The 18,365-nt window shown below is 43.0% G+C and overlaps 1 protein-coding gene across 9 annotated transcripts; it reads left to right on the top strand.

The window, feature by feature from the left end:
* The first annotated feature begins 1,068 nt into the window (after positions 1 to 1,068).
* Positions 1,069 to 18,365, top strand: ZNF621 (zinc finger protein 621). 9 transcript variants are annotated; one of them, XM_046677161.1, is made up of 6 exons: positions 1,142 to 1,200; positions 1,889 to 1,970; positions 3,732 to 3,800; positions 7,709 to 7,862; positions 8,445 to 8,549; positions 9,815 to 18,365. In XM_046677161.1, the coding sequence occupies exons 3-6, from the start codon at positions 3,783 to 3,785 to the stop codon at positions 10,870 to 10,872; spliced, it is 1,335 nt and encodes a 444-aa protein (XP_046533117.1). In that variant the 5' UTR covers positions 1,142 to 1,200; positions 1,889 to 1,970; positions 3,732 to 3,782; the 3' UTR covers positions 10,873 to 18,365. The 9 variants fall into 9 exon arrangements, with proteins under 9 accessions (XP_046533127.1, XP_046533109.1, XP_046533117.1 ...); XM_046677178.1 differs by lacking the exon at positions 1,142 to 1,200 and adding an exon at positions 1,209 to 1,432 and having other exon boundaries at positions 7,736 to 7,862; XM_046677171.1 differs by lacking the exon at positions 3,732 to 3,800 and having other exon boundaries at positions 1,069 to 1,200; positions 7,736 to 7,862.

Raw genomic sequence — 18,365 nt, 5'->3', positions numbered from 1 at the left:
AATGTACAAATTTAGTGGCAATTTGTAACTTCTAATTGGTTGTAAGACTCAGGGAGTCAGAGGTTAAAGGAACATTTACATTAGTCTAACAAAAGAAGCAGGGAACTGGGAATGTGTGCTTTCGGTTTTAACCCCACATGTGCTTGCTTCCCTGTAGGGGAACCAATATTGGGGCTGATATTAACTAAGAGCCAGTAACAGTCTCTCCCGCAAGAAGGGATTATCCAGATCTTTATTTGTGGAAGTATGATTGTTTTTGGTCAGGGTTGACATTTAAGTTATTTAACTGCTAGTTACTGGACAGAAAAATAGCTCTAAGCTACAGAATTTTCATAATTTTATTGTAAAAAGCTAAACATAGGACATTTACGACATTCTGCCAAAGTCACTAAGGACAAAATCATTTAATGTAGGACAAGTTCTGTATATACTGGAGACCTGGCAACCTTAGTCACCATTATTTTGGTTGTTAAATGAATCTGCTCTAAAAGCTCTCACGCAGTCCGGGTCCTAGGAAGGGAGAGGGCTTTTAAAAGGCAGGTGGAAACTAGAAGGACCCACAACTATAACATAAACAACTATGTACTGGGGGGATTTGGGGAGAAAAAGCAGGAAAAAAAAAAAAAGATTGGCAACAGTTGTTAGCTCAGGTGCCAAATAAATAAATACATAAAAGGCAGGTGGAAACCATGATTTTCCTAAGGGCTGCCCAGTCTAGGACCCAAGCAGGATCCCTGGCGTGGTCTCTAAGAGGTGACACAACAGGAGCCATTCTCCCCACACCTGCACAGCCCACGTGACCCAGAGTAAAGGCGGCCGACAGCTAACGTGGCAGTCTGTTAACCGGGTCCCCACCTGGGCCTAGAGGCCGAAGTCTGTGTAGGGCGAGGCCGCACAAGTCCCACTACACTACACTCCCGAGTCGGTTCCACGGCTGCAGCACGCGGAAGCATCGGCTGCAAAAGTACTAGCTCGGCGCACGCCAATGACGGCACAGGCGGGCGCCGGCCCGCAACCCCACCTCTTCCGCAGGGGGCCAAGTCACGTGGGGGCCTGGCGCGGGGACCACAGAGCTCGGCCGCCTCCGGAGGCCTAGAGGGGAGCTTGGCGCGCGTGCTGGCTTCCGCGTCGGTTTTGAGCTGCCAGCTTTTTGGTGTACGGAGAGGAAGAGCGTTGGTTCCAGCGAGTTCTCCCTGCCAGGTCCGCCCGGTGCCGGCTTCCTCGTTTCCCCTGGCTGCTCGTCAGCACTCCCTCCCGTGAACTCGGTCCCAGTGGAGGCTCTTCCCTCAGCCGGAGCTCCGGCGTCTGGGCTTCAGAAGCCGCCCGAGGTGGCTGCGCGGCCTTCTAGAGCCCTGGTCCAGCCCCTTGCCCACCGAGGCGTGATCCTCTTTTTCTGTCCTGAAGAACTTGGCCCAATGGCTTCCTGTGCCCGGTACTGACGTTTCTAGTGTTTGGGGTCTCCTGCTTCCCTGGATGGAGATCCCGGTTGGGTCTCCAGTCAACATCATCTACTGGACGCTATCTTACTCGTAATCCCAGTCCCTTCGTCCCTCCATAGGCAGCTTTTTTGGGTCGATGACATGGTCCCTATAAGCGCTTTTTTAGGTTTTTAGATCTGTTCAGACCCAACACAGGAGGGACAGGGTTCGTCTTGGATCCCTCAGTCGCTCCGTGTGAATGGGCTCAGCAATGCTCTCGGATTGAGCAGGCAGATGGAGGCTTGTCCTGAGGACCAGGCACAGCATTTCATGAGGAGGTTGGGGTGATCAGCCGGCAGGGGGCCTGATGGAGTCTCCTGCCAGCGCTGGATATGAGGCTGGGAAGGCTGTAGGCGGCTGCGGGTGATGTAGGACAGAGTCCATTGTGCTCATGGCTCTTCTTCTCTTAGCTTCTAAGGTTCTTTTCCAAACCCGGAAGACAGTGCACGGAGCCAGGGGACATCAGCCATGCTCCAAACATCTTGGCCTCAGGTGAGCTGAGCTTCCTTTCAGTCTTTTAAAAATCGCATTAGTTGTCAGGTAACCAGGAAAGGACTAAGGCGGCCTAGCTTGGTCAGGCCGTGGTTCCCCCCTTAAGTCTATCCCCAGGGCTATGGCCATAAATACATGGTGAAGGAAATAAGAGTGTTGTGTATAGAGAGTGATGAGTTTGGATGTGTAAGTTTAAGTGGAAAAAGGGGGACCCAAGGCAAGAAATTCTCCCTGAATGTGGTAATTCAGGTCATGTTCTACAAATAAAAATTGCCTGCTGGGATCAGAGAAATTTTTCATTCAAGAGATTGCCCCATAAATTGTAGATGTATTCTAGAGAGACCAGCGTTGTTCTTTCCAATGCTAGGTGCATAGTACTGAATAATGCAGACAAGTTCCCTTTTCTCACAGAAGGTACTTTTAGCAAAATAGTCTGTAAACAAATAAGTAAGTTAATCATGATTACATGTTGCTAAGGTACAGCGCTTCTCAGAAGCGTCTTGCACAGGTAGGCAGCATCAGCATCACCTGGGAGTCATTAGAATTGCAAATTCTTGGACCCCACCCTAGACCCAGAATCAGACTGGGGAGGAGGCTTGTTTTAACAAGCTCTCCAGGTGATTCTTATGCAGCTTCTCAAATTGGAGAAGCCCTAGCGAAGCTACCTTTGAAGGTAATGGTCAGGGAAGCCTTCATGGAGGTGATAACATGAGGTTGAGACCTCAAGGATGAGATAGAAACAGTTTTGGGAACTACTGAAGAGAGAGCTAAAGAAGAGCTTTCCAGACAGGACAGCAAATGCAAAGCCCTTGAGGTAGGGGAGAAAGCTGTGTGTTCTCCAGAAACAGGGAGAGGTTGGAGAAAGTAGTTAAATGTGAGGTGAGAGAAATAGGCACATTTTTTAGGTCACTGTAAAGACGTTGCTTTCTGTTCTGGGTTAAGTGGAAAGGCATTAAAGGATTTTAAGCAGGGGAGGTGACATGGTTGGATTTATATATTAAAAAGGTTTTCCAGCCTTTAGGGGTGAGTTGGTTGTAGAAGGATGTGAGTCAGTTAGGAACATATTGCAGTCCAGGTAAGAGATTAAGTATTGTCTTTTTTTTTTTTTTTAATTGACTCTATTTTTTAGGGAAATTTTAGATTCATAGCAAAATTGAGCAGAAAGCACAGAGAGTTCCCATATGCTTCCTGCTGCCACACATGCATAGCCTCCCCCATTATCAGCTTCCCCCACCAGAGGGGTACAGTAGTTACAATTGATGAACCTACACTGACACATTACTGTAACCCAGAGTTAATAGTTTGCATTAGAGTTCACCCTTGGTGTTGTACGTTGTGTGGGTTACAAATGTATAATGACATGTATCCGTTATTATAGTATCACAGAGTATTCTTGTAGTATAGTACAGAGTATTTTCACAGCCCTAAAAATCCTCTGTGCTTCATCTGTTCATCCCTCTTGCCCTGACAACCATTAATCTTTTTTACTGTCTCCATAGTTTTGCCTTTTCCAGAATGTCATATATTTGGAATCATATAGTGTGTAGCCTTTTCAGATTGGCTCCTTTCACTTAGTAATGAGCATTTAAGATTCCTCTCTGATTTTTCGTGGCTTGGTAGCTTATTTCCTTTTAGCACTGAATAATATTCTGTTGTCTGGAGGTACCAAAGTTTATGTATCCATTCACCTACTGAGGGGCATCTTGGTTGCTTCTAAGTTTTGGCATTATGAATAAAGTTGCTATAAACATCTGTGTGCAGGTTTTTGTGTGGAAGTGAGTTTTCAACTCATTTGGGAAGATACCAAGGAGCATGATTGCTGGATTGATGGTAAGAGTATGTTTAGTGTTGTAAGAAACCGCCAAACTGTCTTCCACAGTGGCTGTACCATTTTGCATTCCTACCAGCGATGAATGAGAGTTCCTGTTGCTCCACATCCTCACCAGTGTTTGGTGTTGTCAGTGTTCTGGATTTTGGCCATTCTGATAGGGGTGTAGTGGTATCTCATCATTTTAATTTGCATTTCCCTGATGACATGTAATGTGGAGCATCTTTTTATATACCAATTTGCCGTGTATATATCTTCTTTGGTGAGGTCTTTTGCCAATTTTTAATTGGGTTGTTCATTTTCTTATTGTTGAATTTTAAGAGTTCTGTGTATACTTTGGATAACGGTCCTTTATAAGATCCCTTTATCTGTGGCTTCTCTTCTCATTTTCTCTCACTGTTGTCCTTTTAAGGTAGGGTTTAATTCCCCCTCATCTTTTCTTTCAAAGAATTTTTTCCTTTAAAACATTTTCGGGCCCAGCCACGTGGCTGAGTGGTTAAGTTCGCTCGCTCTGCTGCAGACGGCCCAGGATTTCATCGGTTCGGATCCTGGGCGCGGACATGGCACCGCTCATCGAGCCACACTGAGGTGGCGTCCCACATACCACAACTGGAAGGACCCACAGCTAAGAATATACAACTATGTACCTGGGGGCTTTGGGGAGAAAAAAGAAAAGGAAAAAAAAATAAAATCTTTTAAACAAAACAAAACAAAACAAAACATTTTCGTCTGGTCTTTCACACTTACTTTGTCAGATGACTTTAAATGTCCCCCTACCCCTGCACACATCTCATTGATTTTTTTGGTGGACGAGTGGATTTTATTGGATTCATAGGCAAAACTGAAGATAATTGACTTGTTTACAAATTTAATTATTCCCACTCAGAAACACTGCATGTTCCAGTTTATTCAGTTCTTTTATTTATTTTAATAAACATTTAGTTTTCTTCATCTTGGTTTTACACATTTTTGTTAGATACATTCTTAGCTATTTTTATATGAATGATATGTTATTTTCTCCCATTTTATCTTCTAATTGTTTATGATGGTATTTAGGAAAGCTAATGATTTTGGTTTACTTATCCTATATATAACCAACTTAATGAATTATTTTGTCAGTTGTAAATGTTTTCCGTTTATTCTTTTGACTCTTGGATACTTTTAGGCAGATAGCTATTCTATCTGCAAGCAAAGATATTTATGTTTATTCCTTCTATATTTATACTCCTTTTCCTTTTCCAGTCTTTCACAGAGAGTAGAACTTCAGCTCATAGTAATATATCAGCCATCCACTTCAGTGGATATGCCCTGGCATTTCACTCTTAATGGGGGGTTTGCTGTTGTTTTCTGATCCTCTTAATAAGTTTAAAAAATTTCATTTGTGTTTGAACCATTTTTGAAATTACTTCTTTCAGCAGATTTATATTAAGCATCTGGTATCTTCCAGGTACTGCACTGTGGGCTAGTAAACGAGTTACAAACAAAAAAGAATCTTTGCCTCATAGATTTACATACTGGTGGGGGGAGATAGACAATAAACAATATAAATTGTCAGATGATGAAAAATACTGTGGAGATAAATAAAATGAGGTACATAGGGACCATCCACAGGAGGCAAAAAAGTATATCCACAACCCAACTACTTTAAAACAGTAAGTTTCTCTTTAATAGTAGGCATTTTTTTTTATTCTGAAACCCAGGGATATTTGACAGCAGGTGGGAAGAACAGTTTAGGGAGGAAGAGATTGATGGTGGCAGGCTGGGAGGAGAAGGTTGTGAAAGCGGCTTGGGAGAAGTTCAGGAGTGGGGTTTGACTTGCTCTAAGTGGCAGTGAACCTTGGTTGTCCTGTGCGCCTGTCCTCAGAAGGCCTTAGAGCCTTGTTGTTGGAGCTGTGAGTTACAGGACATCATGGTTCTGTCTGGTGTTTGGATTTGTGGCTCAGACTATTTTGGGGGGCCCTTTGGACCTCGTCATTGTCCAGTTTAAAGGCCAGCTCTCCCTTTGAGAGAGCTCCCTTGTCCAAATTTGTTCTTTTTCTTTCAGTGTTTCCTTTTGAACTGAGTTCCCTGATAGTTCTTGTTTTGAAAGGACCCCCTCATAAGGACCTGAGTGTCGAGTCACTAGAGCTGCTGGGAGCAGTTTGGGGTGTGTTTCTTCCCTGCTTCCTCCAGGAGCAGCTGCTGTTTCATTCCCTTCTCCCTGTCCCCTGTGCTGACTCCAGGGCACAGGCTGCTTTAGGGGCTGCTGGAAGAGAATGTGACACTCGAGAGTTCGGGCTTTGCTGAAACCCTGTTGGTAGGTGTTTTCATTTTCAGTGGCTGAAAAGAACAAGGCTTACTGCATAGGATAGTGAGATCTCCTAGGAGATGGAATTATCTGTGGGTTCATCGAGGCGAGAAGGCCCAGAAGTCATGAAACCTCCTCCAAGGTGAGAGCCTAGTGTCTGTGGTCTGCGCCATGCTGACTATAGAAGCAGAGAAGGCAGCCACTAGACACCATTCGGGTCTGTTCTTGGGCCTCATGCAAGATTCAGAGGCTCTGGCTCCCAGGGTAGTTTTGAAATAGCTGATCCCTCAGTCTGGATTGGGGGAGGAGCCCCATGTGCCTGGAAGGAGCACGGTAAAGAGGGATTGACAGGTGGTGTTGGGGATTGGGAGTTTGAGAAGCTATTCTCCAAAGATGGGGCAACACCAGGTTATGATGAGGTTCAGGGGTTAGCCACGTTTTGGAGAAGTTTGTGAACCCAGTGCGGGAGCAGCTTTGTGTGTGGGAAGAGCCCAGGTTTGCTGTTTGACAGGTCTGGGTTGAAGTCCCAGCTCTGCCACTGCTTGGTTGTGTGATCTTGGGCAAAGCAATTAATCTTTCTGATCCTTAGTTTCCTTATTTGAAAAATGAGAGTAATAGTTTCTGCAAATATTATGTGAAATACAGGATTTAAAAGTACCCACCTAAAAGCCTGATGCCCAGGGGCTAATCAACAAGTATTAGTTCCCTTCACTTTTGGGAAGATGGAGGTGGCCCCAGGGGGAGGCAGAGAGGGGCACACCTTGGCAGGTAGAATGGAGCTCAAGACTGGGGGTTGGAGCTGTACTCAGAGACAGGGCACTGCCAGCCTTCTTTGAAGACACATGGTTCCGAGAAGAGGCCAGAACAGGCAGGCTGCAGGTTTTCTTCAAGAGAGCCAGCTTTCTGATAAAGTAAGAAGGTATGAAAAGAAATTTGTAAAATGCTGAGGCTTCAGGGCCGGCCCCATGGCATACTGGTTAAGTTCTGTGCGCTCTGCTCTGGTGGCCCAGGTTCACAGGTTTGGATCCCGGATGTGGACCTACACCATTTGTCAGCCATGCTGTGGCAGGGACCCATGTATAAAGTGGAGGAAGATTGGCACAGATGTTAGCTCAGGGCTGATCTTCCTCAGGAAAACAAAATATGCTGAGACTTCTTCTGCATGTAGTGGAAGATGTTGGGGAAGACTAAGGGGGAGCTAAGTGCAGGGAACAAATGGGGCTGTTTGGGTGTACTTCAGGTGGGTGGAGACAGGGTGAGTGGCAGTGCCTGCAGTCGCTGGTGAAAGAAACTAAAGCAACAGGATCATGGAGTACATGAAGGTAGGAGATGCCAGAGACAGACCTGAAGAGCCAGGACCATAGAGGTTGATGCACTTACCAAGCAGAGAGCCCCAGATGCTGGGCTGTGAGGTTGGGATGATAGTTTGGGACCTCAGAGCTAAGCAGATGGGAGAATGTTGGGGTTCTGAGAAGTGGGAACACTGGCTGAGGGCTGCCGCTGGCTGGGGTGCTGGGTGCTCTTCTCGCTAGAGCAGACCTTCCACAGGGCTCAGAATTGCAGAACGTGGCAGGTCTACCTCCTACCTGCAGCTCAGGCTGCCCCTTTCCGCCTCTCACTCAGGGCTTGAACAGGACCCTGTTGTTTCAGGAGTCAGTGACGTTTGAGGACGTGGCTGTGTATTTCACCCAGAATCAGTGGGCCAGCCTGGACCCTGCGCAGAGGGCCCTGTATGGGGAGGTGATGCTGGAGAATTATGCAAACATGGCTTCTCTGGGTAAGGCCTCTCTCAGTGGTCTTTTGTGATAGTCTGATGTCTTCCTCAGATGTCCGGGGGATTCTAGTAGCCCTTAGGTTTCATGACTCCAGAAGGCACTTCTGTAGTCACCAGCCTCTAGAGATGCTTGTGGGGAAATCCTTGGTTCCCTTTGGTTTTGAAATTGGACTCCCTTGTATCCCAGGGATGCGTGGTTCTGGGCCCTGAGGGCAAGGACTCTTCCTGGTGCCCTGAGTGAGCCCTTTGTTCCTCCATCTTTCTAGTTTTCTGGGGATGTGGGCCCTCCCTTTGTGGAGGAGTCTCCCAGGATGTCAGTACATACATTCTTCCCGAGGGGATTTCCCTTCTTCTGAGTCAGGGCAAGGTTGCAGTTTCTTCCTGAGGAGAATCGCTGTCTCCCTGGCCTTACCCTGGAGCACGGTTTGGAGCCCTTCTTCAGAACTCCTGGGTAGCTCATTTGGTCTCCTGGGTGTTCCATTTCTCTTCCCAACTAGCCTGTTATGGGATGGGCCGAGAGGGATCTCAGGAACAGCTCTGGATGTCTCCCTTCAACTTGTCTGTCTTTTTTTCTTGGTGGAGTAGCATTTCCATTCCCCAAACCTGTTCTGATCTCCCAGCTGGAGAGAGGGGAAGCACCGTGGGGCCCAGATCCCTGGGAAGCAGAGGTTTTGAGAGGTGTCCGTCCAGGTGAGTAGGAGAACTTAGCAGTTTCTGATTTTGCCTTTCCATTTTACTAGAAGTGTTTCTTCTGCAGCAGAGAACAAAGCTCCCTGTTGTTTATAGCGTACTCAGTGCACTCTCGACCTCTGCCGAGTTCCAGCCCCGAGCCTGGAAAAACCAGTCCCCAGGAATACGTGGCTGCATGCTGTCTGCATGTTCGTGTGGCTGTCCTCCCACAGAAAAGCTGTGACCCACTAGCTCCTACACCACTTCTTTTCTCACTTACCAGTGGAAATATTTAGTTTTATGTCCGACTGATTGTTTTGTGCCACAGCTATGAATTTTATTTTTAGGCCTTTAGCAATGAAAAAGATGCTTTTAATTTGCCTTTTTAGTATTTAAATCACCTAAAAATTCCATATGCCATAACCTTTAGGTCTGCATTGTGTTTGTCTTATGTGGGGCTGTAGAGGAAAGGGCAAGGACTGTCCCACCACACCACCTGCACCCAACACCCACACACTCACCCTAAAATTTCCCTGAGACTGCTTGCCAGTCCTGGGAGCTTTTGATTACTTGAGTTTTCTTTCCTTTGGAAGAAAGTTTCCAGGCCTCACTTCTCACACATACTGTGATTTTGTAAATAGTGGTTCCTTTAGCATTAATACCACAGTGGCCTACAGGTCTTCAATCAACTTGTTTTCTACCTGGCTTTCTATAGGAGATCGTCTTTATCCCAGAACATTATTTGGAATATTTAAAAATAGAATTACTAGGCCATTGTTTAGAATTCAGAATTCTGAGTGGGTTCCTGGGGACACTGGGGTTCGTTGTTTCTCAGTCTTTCTCTGCTGGACCCCTCATCGTGCTGGAGCTGTCATCTGCACTCCCTAGTCTCGTGGATGTCTTTTTCCTCTTCTGGGTCTCTCTCCCTTTAAAACATTTTACCATTTCTTGCTGATCTCTCTTATCTCTTCCATTCTTTTTTTTTCCCCTCATGCCTTCTTTCCTCCCCATTCATGGAGTTCTCACTCTGACCATATCACCTGCCTTATTAGTTCATTTCCCAGCCTTTCTTATAGGAGGCACTTCCTGGTCTTTTTCCAGGTCATCACTTCTCCACTTGCATGTTGTTATTTTTCCTTTTCTCTCTCATCCTCCTTTATGGGTGCTTGTAGCCATTTCACGGGTATATTTTTAAAAATCACAGCCTACAAGAGAAAATTAGGACCATTGGATCCTGTTTTCCTTCCATTTCAGTAACTAGGAACACATGTGGTTTCTTTGGTCAGGTGTTGCATCCTGGATCAAGAATGAAGAGCCAGCTGTAAAGCAGGAGGCCTCTGAAGAAGCAGAGCTACACAGATCGCCGGTAGGAGGACTCCTCAGAAACGTTTCTCAGCACTTTGATTTTAAAAGCAAGGCAGCATGGCAGACTTTCAGTCTGAATCCGAATCTGATACTTCGAGGTGGAATGAAGTTCTATGAATGTAAAGAATGCGGGAAAATCTTCAGATATAACTCAAAGCTTATTCGGCATCAGATGAGTCATACCGGAGAAAAGCCCTTCAAGTGTAAGGAATGCGGCAAAGCTTTCAAGTCCAGCTATGACTGTATTGTCCACGAGAAAAATCACATTGGAGAAGGGCCTTATGAATGTAAGGAGTGTGGCAAAGGTTTGAGTTCCAATACAGCCTTGACTCAACATCAAAGGATCCACACTGGAGAGAAACCCTACGAATGTAAGGAGTGTGGAAAGGCTTTCCGTAGGAGTGCAGCATATCTTCAGCATCAGAGACTACACACTGGGGAGAAACTCTATAAATGTAAGGAATGTTGGAAAGCTTTTGGTTGTAGGTCACTTTTTATTGTCCATCAGAGAATTCATACTGGGGAGAAACCCTACCAATGTAAGGAGTGTGGCAAGGCCTTCACTCAGAAGATAGCCTCCATTCAGCATCAACGAGTTCACACTGGAGAGAAGCCTTATGAATGTAAGGTGTGTGGGAAGGCCTTCAAATGGTACGGCAGTTTCGTTCAGCATCAGAAACTGCACCCGGTGGAGAAGAAGCCCATCAAGGCTCTTGGGCCATCCCTGATGAGTCCCCACTGCCCCTCTTCAACCTTATCTCCAGTTCCTCTCCAGAGTCCATGCTCTGCTCCAGCTGTGGCCGTGCCTTCACTGACCTTTCCACATGCTGTGCTCATTCCTACCTCTGGGCCTTTGTTCATGCTGCTGCCCACATCTGTAATACCTTCTTCACCTGTCCAAATAATACGAGTCTTCCAGGGCCTTACTCCCACTGTGAAGCCTTCCCCAGTTATTGTGACTCCTTCTCACCCCTCATGAGCTTTATCTGCCATGCCTATGGCTAGCAAATCTAGCCTAGCAAATCTCCAACATAATTTGAGTTTCATTTATGTTTTTTCTTCCCTTACATATGTTACAACTGTTTCAGCATAAACTCCATTATAACCTATATATATATTTAAAGACTATGTTTGTATAATATATTCTCTTATTTTCTGGGTAGAAAATGGAAATACTTGACCTTTGCATTGGTCCCTTTCAGGCTTGAACAACAATGGCTGTGTCTGCATTGTGGGGTGCTGGTGTTAGGAGTGCTGGCAGGACGCTTTTGTGTGTTAGAGAAGTTCAGGAGAGAGGCCATCCCTGTATTAGGCCATTGTGATTAGCAAGAAGCAGCCTGAGAGAAACGGAGGAGGCGTGCAAGAACTGTGGAAGTTGAGAATTGGAATAAGCTTCCAATAATGGACTTTAGAAATTAATGCAGATTATTTAGCAGGCTAAGGTGTATTGATGCCATTGAAGTTGCATTGCCCTTGGCCATGGATCATTGAGGATCTCATATGTCTGTGCAAAAGATCATGTGAAATATCCAGTAAAAAATGGTATGTATACAGTGATAGCAATTATTTACACAATTGATAGAATCGTCTTTAAAAAGGAAGTTTTTTTTTCCTTTAGTTTTGCTTTTGATATCTAGATGTTTCTTTTTAACTTTGGTTTCCTAAGTAAATATACACCAAGGCGTTCATCGCTGTCCCATCTATTGTGTAAATTTTTCTTTGTGGGCATTCTGGTTTTCTGTTTGCAAGCACTGGCTTCTACATTTTATTTTCTCCAGATAGCTTGAGTTGTAAATATGAATTTGGTGAATTAATAGAGAAATGCGAACAATAGTGTAAAGCCAACTTGGGGGAAATCTGAATAAGCCTTAAAATTGTTTTTTAGGCGTAAAGGGGGCTGTGTAATGGGTCAGTGGCTAAACGTATGTGGTAGGTGAACGAAGTGGAATTTTGGGTCATTCCTGCTTTTGACCTTGATGAGGATCTTTTACAACTATGCAAAGTGCTATGTCAGGTAATTCCTGGAAAAAGAACTCAAGTTATGCGTTATCAGCATTAATGTAAAGTAAATCCTTAAACACTGATGGAAGGGGCTATACGTATTTTTCTTTTAAGTTGTCTTTGCTATCTAGATGATTCTCTAAAGCAATTAACAGAAAACCTTTAAACTAGTGGCTCTTAAATTTTACCATGTGTCTGAATAACCTGGTGTAAAAAGACTAGTTTTCTGTCCTAACTCCCAGAAATTCTGATTTTGGAGATCTGTGGTGGTGCGCAGACCTTTAGTGTGGACCATACTTTGAGAGAGATGCTTTTAACAGAAAATGCCCGTGGACTGTTTGGAGGCATACATTGATAAAGGGTTTGGGTGAGACTGCTTTATTTCACAGTGGATCTTCAGGAGAGAGACCTCTAAGAGTGGTTCAGGTGGTGTCAGTTTAGAAGAGAGCAAAGCAAGTGAAATATGGCCTGTAGGGAAAAAAAGAAAGAGGCAAAGAGATCTGATGTTGCCTATGAAGAGTTCTTGAAGTCTCCACTCCCAGAAGGTTTGGGGGGTTGACATTGCCTACCTTTTGCTATTTATTTGCTTGTTGGCTGAAGTAACGAGGAAATTTTTTTTTCTTATTTTAAAGTTAATACACTTCAAAATAGCTCTTGAGTTAAAGAGAACACAAAATGATGCTACAGATAATTTAGAGCTGAACAACAGAACAAGACACAACAGGGTCTGTGGGATGTGGCAAAAGGTGGTACTCAGAGCAATATTTACAGTCTTGGATGCATTCTTTAGAAAATAAGTTTGAAGGCTTGCAATTCAGAAAGCTGGGGATGGTGTTTGGTCGAGGGAAACAAAAAAAATTAAAGCCAAAACAAGTGAACAGACCAAAAAACCCTCAAATGAATTTAGCAGAAATAAAATGTTCAACAGAGTTTTTGGTAAAGGTGGTGTTTGAAATGTTAATTCATGCCCTCCTGAAACCCCACTGAAACAGTGAAAGAGATTAAAAATTAAAAGGCATAAATTCATGAGGACAATGAAAATAAGATGATGATAACATTTTGAGAGTTTGAAAGCAGGTGAAAGAGCTGTAACTTTTAGCAGACCCGAGAAAGGTGAATCCTAAACCATATTGGGGGAAGCTGAGCAACCAGCCATCCTATATGGCAGAGTTCCCAAAAGGGCTTAGGAAGTGAAACTCCAGGTATCAGGGATGCTGGTGGGGCTAAGAACAAGAGAATAGGCTAAAAGTCTGTAAGAAGCACTTAGATTCTCAGGTCACCTCCCCTTTCCCCTCTGTCCTGGAGCAGTAAAACGGGGATTTTGGAGGTCAGTGTACCACCCTGAATGTGAGGTCCTTCTCCCTCTCCCTCTAGCCTTCTACCCCTACTTTGATCCACAATGCTGCTAACTAGACTTGGGTACCTTCTAGGCTGGAAATCAGAAGAACTTTCTTTGGAAACTCTGATCAATTCAAGAGAGAAGACCAATGATACTGGCATCTCAGATTCCTCAATGAAATGGCTCCACAGAGAACTTCCAACTCTGTACACAGAGCTCCGAGCCAGCTTTTTAATGCTCCACTCTTAAATATAACCAAATAGCCGAGGATATGAAAAAGGCTGAAGCAAGGAAACAGGGAAGCCTAGTTGAATCAGACTATGCAGGGAAAAGAAAACTTATCCTAAGGTTAGGGAAGATGTTTGCATCTGTGAAACAATAGATTGATATAAGAAAGGAAAATTCAGAGAAAAAGAAAAAACTCTTGAAAACTAAAAGTTGGAAATGAGATGCTCAGTGTAAGCACTGGAAGATAAAGTCAAGGGAATCACCCAGAAAGTTTGACAAAAAAGAGGTGAGAGTAGCAAAAAGAGGTCTCGTATAGGTGACCTAACAGTTAAATAGGCATTAGAGAGAGAGGAACAGAGAAATTGGGGAGAAAGAAATCCTAAATAGTTCAGGGAGATTTCCCAGACTTGAAGCCTAGGGCTCCACGCCTTCATCAGTGCGTGTTGAGGAAGCCCCAAGCATGCCCCGCCCTCAGCCCTCCACACCTCTACTGGCAGGAAAGAAGAGAGGGACTCCAGACCCAAACCCCTTCCTGCCATCCTCCAGTCTCAGCCTTCCTACCGTTAGCAGTCCTGAGACTATCAGAGCATTCTCAGTGTGCGCTTTATGCTTATTTCAGTCACCATGAGGAGCCCTGAACTCCCAGGATAACCCTCACCTCCTGCAAGTTTAGTCCTTTACATCTCTGCACATTGCATTGTCTTCATCCGTTACCTCTCTCCAACTCCGAAAACTTCCTTCTGCCCTCTGAAGCTAACAATCCGTTGGTAGCGAAGTTCCCTGTGTGCTGAACATCTTTGACCATTACCTTACCTTCTTGCTCTAATCAAAACCTGCTAATCCTTTGAGGATACTGCTTCCTCAGCACCCTCCAAAGTGGTGGCTATTTTTCTTTCACGTTCCCAGTATCAGATGTCCTGAATCCTCTTTGTTTCCCTGCCAGTTCCAGATCATTCTTCACCCCACCCCTTTCCTAAAAACCTCCGCCTTTGAATTTCATGTCACCAGGCAGTATACTACTGGACCTCTGGGTCACACTCCCTCATTCCTTGAAGATTTCAGCTCCTACCCTACTGTCATTCTCATCAACATTTTTCTTAATTCTTGGTAATTTCAATAGATAATCCTTCCAATATCTCACCCTCTTATTTCCTTTCTTGTCCTCTATTTTATGTCAATCACTCCTTTAATCATATCCTAGACCTTGTTATTACCCAAAACTTCTCCCCCTCTGTAATCTCAGCACTTTAAATATCTTGCTATATTTCTTATCTTTCCAATTTATTCCCTTTAGAATCCTGATGCTAACAATCCTTCAATTTTCTTTCTTCCTCCTTTTTCACTGTCCTTCGCTTCCCTGTCCTTTACCTCCATGCCTGTCCTTTCTTATTTACCCAACTTAAACTCCATGGTCAGTTATAACAATTCCGTTACAGTCTCCCTCAGCTTCCTTGCCCTTCTCTTGGCTTTGTCATACTCACGTGGCAAACCCCCAGCTCTGACTAAATGCAATTCTTTGCCTTCTCTGTGCCTGCACCTGTGCTACTGAAAGTGATCAGGGTAAAACACTGCCATGCTGAATCGTCTGACTAAATTCATGGCCAGTGACTTCAAGTAGGCCCTTAATGGTTCCTGACAGTGGTACTACATCTCTGGGGTCCACTTCACTCTCCCCCCTTTCCTAGACTACTACTCTATACCTTCTTGAAACTCTTCTTGAGCCTCTAATAGCACCACCTCAGTACTTATGCTTTGCTGATGGTTGTTTCTGCCCCCTGCTGGCAGAACAGTAAGCTCTTAAGAGCAGCTGTGCTTTCAGCTCCCGTGCCGGAATGAGAAGACATAAGGAGCTGTGTTGGGCCCAGAATTGCTGTGCCGCCTCGTCTTGCCCATCTACTTTTCAGCTTGCAATATCAGATCTTCCACCACCATATTCTCAATCACTTCAACTAAGTCAGTTCTACCTTCTTAAGATTCTGTCACACTTAGTAACAGACTTCTGCTTCCTAATTGTGTGTCAGCCAGTGTTCAGTTGCAGACAGCAGAACGCACTTTAACTAGTTTAAGCAGAAAGGGATTTGCTACATACTGTTAGCTTACAAAATTTCCATAAGTTGGGGTGCCACGTAGGCAGAAGCCAAGAAAAATGACCAATGACAGTACCAAGTCTTTCCAGTGGAAATCCAGCAGCTGCTGGTGCCTGCTAATGGACTGCTGCCCCCACTGAGGAGAGGGACTGGACCAGTAGGAGGTTTGCTACATATTCTGGAGAAAAAGCAAATACCCCCACAACCATTCTGGTAGGAGACTGTAGGGTCTCATGATCTTTACTTCCGTCTTCTGCAAGGTGGAAGTAGGTTTTATGTGTACCTCTAAGTAGCAAGAACTTTCGGGAAATTGGATTCTACCTGAGAAAGTGAGATTTATAATGTGGAGAAGTCCTGAAATGGGGAAAGGATTTTCAAAATATTTTGGGCAGCTGTAAAATATCAGTTATCCATTATAGGCATGAAAAATGACCTAAATGACTGAAGGGTGCACTATATTCATGGGGAGGAAAGATCAATATCCTCAAGATTTCAATTTTTGCCAAATGAATTTATAAATTAAAAGCAATTCCAGTCAAAATTCCAAAGGGGTTTGTGTGTGTTTGACCTGAACAACTGATTCTAAAATTTGTATAGAAAAACAAAGAGTAGCTCAGACAATTTTGAAGAACAAGGTGGGAGATTTTGTGCTACCAGATTAGTAAATATAATGATGATCAAAAACAGAACAAAACGAAGTAAAAACCAAAAAACCTAAGTTATAAAAAAATAGATCCACTGTAAAATGATTTGTATAAGTTAAAAAAATCTAAATATACTATTTAGAAATATATACATTTTATACAAAATTATATGCATATAAAATACAAAATTATAGAGAAATGAACTATGGAGCGTTCATGCATCAGTGGCATGGGCTGAGAAAATATAAATGATATTTTTCTCTCTCTCCTACCTCCTTTCTTCTCTTATTACTTCTCGCTTTCTTTTCCAAATGCCAGGAACCCAATCCCAAATGCTGCCCACCAATTATCCAACACCCTCCACCTTTGCCACCTATTTCTGCTCTGAAAACAAACAATAGTAGTCAGATGCTTTGTTTCTCAAATATCTTGAATTAATGATTCTCAAAGTACTTGACAAAATATGGTCTCTTAACACCCCTATAAGTAATATCTTATTTCATGGCTGTCCAGAAAGAAGTTATGTAACTGGCTTTAATCTAAAAACCATATGTTTTAAAAGCCAGATGATTAAATATCTTGCTTAAAGAAAATGTTAACTTTTATTACATGAAGCCAAATTGTAAGGCTAGCTCAAACCTTTCTCTTAAGTGAATCAGTAATCAGTGTTATCATTTCATTTCTACCCATCCAGTTACTAGTTACAATGGATTTGTGGTGTTACAGGAAATTTCAATTGGTCAAACAGTTTCGATGTACTCCTCTTTGCTACCTCCACAAGGACACCTTGGATTTTAATAATAATAAAAATATATACTTTCCTGGTACTATTTACCATTTAATATTTAAGCACAATGCATTGCAAGTTAGATTTTCTATCTCAGGTTTGTATAAAAAGAAATAAAACTCCAGAGATGGTAAATGACCTTGCTCAAGGTCACAGTGATTGGAGACAGAACTGAAGTATTTTGACGTCCACTTTCAGCTCTGCTGGTAACTTTCTAAGAAAAACGGTGTCAACTATAGCAGGCATTTTCAATGTATCAAGTGACTACTTACATGGGTAGTTCTTTTTCTTGTGGTTGTTTTGCAGGCAATCTTAGCAGTTTAGTTGTACTTTGTTCTTTATTGACGGCTAGCAAGTTCATTAATTATGGAAGGAGTGATGTCCATTTGATTGTAAAAGTATGAATAATGTCTCAAATGTATAGGCGGCAGAAATCTGAAGGTAAATTGTACCTGTTCCTGAGAAGGGAGGTTCTCTTTACAGCCACTGTGTGCTGGTAACAGGGCAATTTTCTTGTAATCTCAGGTCTCTCATTTACCATAAGCAAGATGCCTAATTGTTTTATGAATAATTGCGGTGTCTACATAATTTGCATAGATTGTCCACTTTTAACCTTTTGGCTATAGAAAGTGGCTTTTAAATTAAATTTAAAATTTGTTTTTCTAATTATAAAAGAAATACATGTGTAGAGCAAAAACTTTACCTAGAAAAGTGTCTAGGGCTGAATTTCACCACTTTGAATACTTTGGTGTACTCACAAACATACACACAATCACACACATCCTTACACACATGCATGCACACACAAAGCATAATATGCATATTCTATCACAGACTCCTTTTTTCAGTTAGCAGAATATCATGCACATGTCCTAGTCAACAAGTAATGTATAATATCATGTTTAATAGCTGCATAATATTACATTGCATGGATTTATATTCTTTACATTACTAGTCTGTTATCAAACATGTAGGGTATTTCCATTTTGAATCTCTCTGAAATACTTTGATGAACACCTAGTATATATATGATAGAGATGGTCATGATTTGTTATTTTTTTAAGTTTATTTCTATAGATTTTTTTGAAAATAAAAGACTATTTCTGATAAAGTAGGGGTCCCTTTTGTTCTTCTTATTTCCCTCTTTCAAAATTTTTCCAGAGTTAATCCATAAATAATAAATGATATCGTTTTACACATTTAGAAAAGTCGACATAGGTGCTATTGTCCCAGGGATGCTGGAGATGGTTATGCCGAGTGCAACCAAGTATGGTGATTCTCTGTTAGTCTCTGTGAGTTATTGGTCAGTCTCTTGTTATTTAGCAACTTTCTTTTTTTTTAAAAGAAAAGTTTTATGTAATTAATTTTTTATTGTGGTATAATTGA

The sequence above is a fragment of the Equus quagga genome, chromosome 1 (assembly GCF_021613505.1).
Source record: "Equus quagga isolate Etosha38 chromosome 1, UCLA_HA_Equagga_1.0, whole genome shotgun sequence".
Taxonomy (NCBI): domain Eukaryota; kingdom Metazoa; phylum Chordata; class Mammalia; order Perissodactyla; family Equidae; genus Equus; species Equus quagga.
Note: the sequence above shows the minus strand (reverse complement) of the source record. Positions and strands in the feature narration are given on the sequence as shown.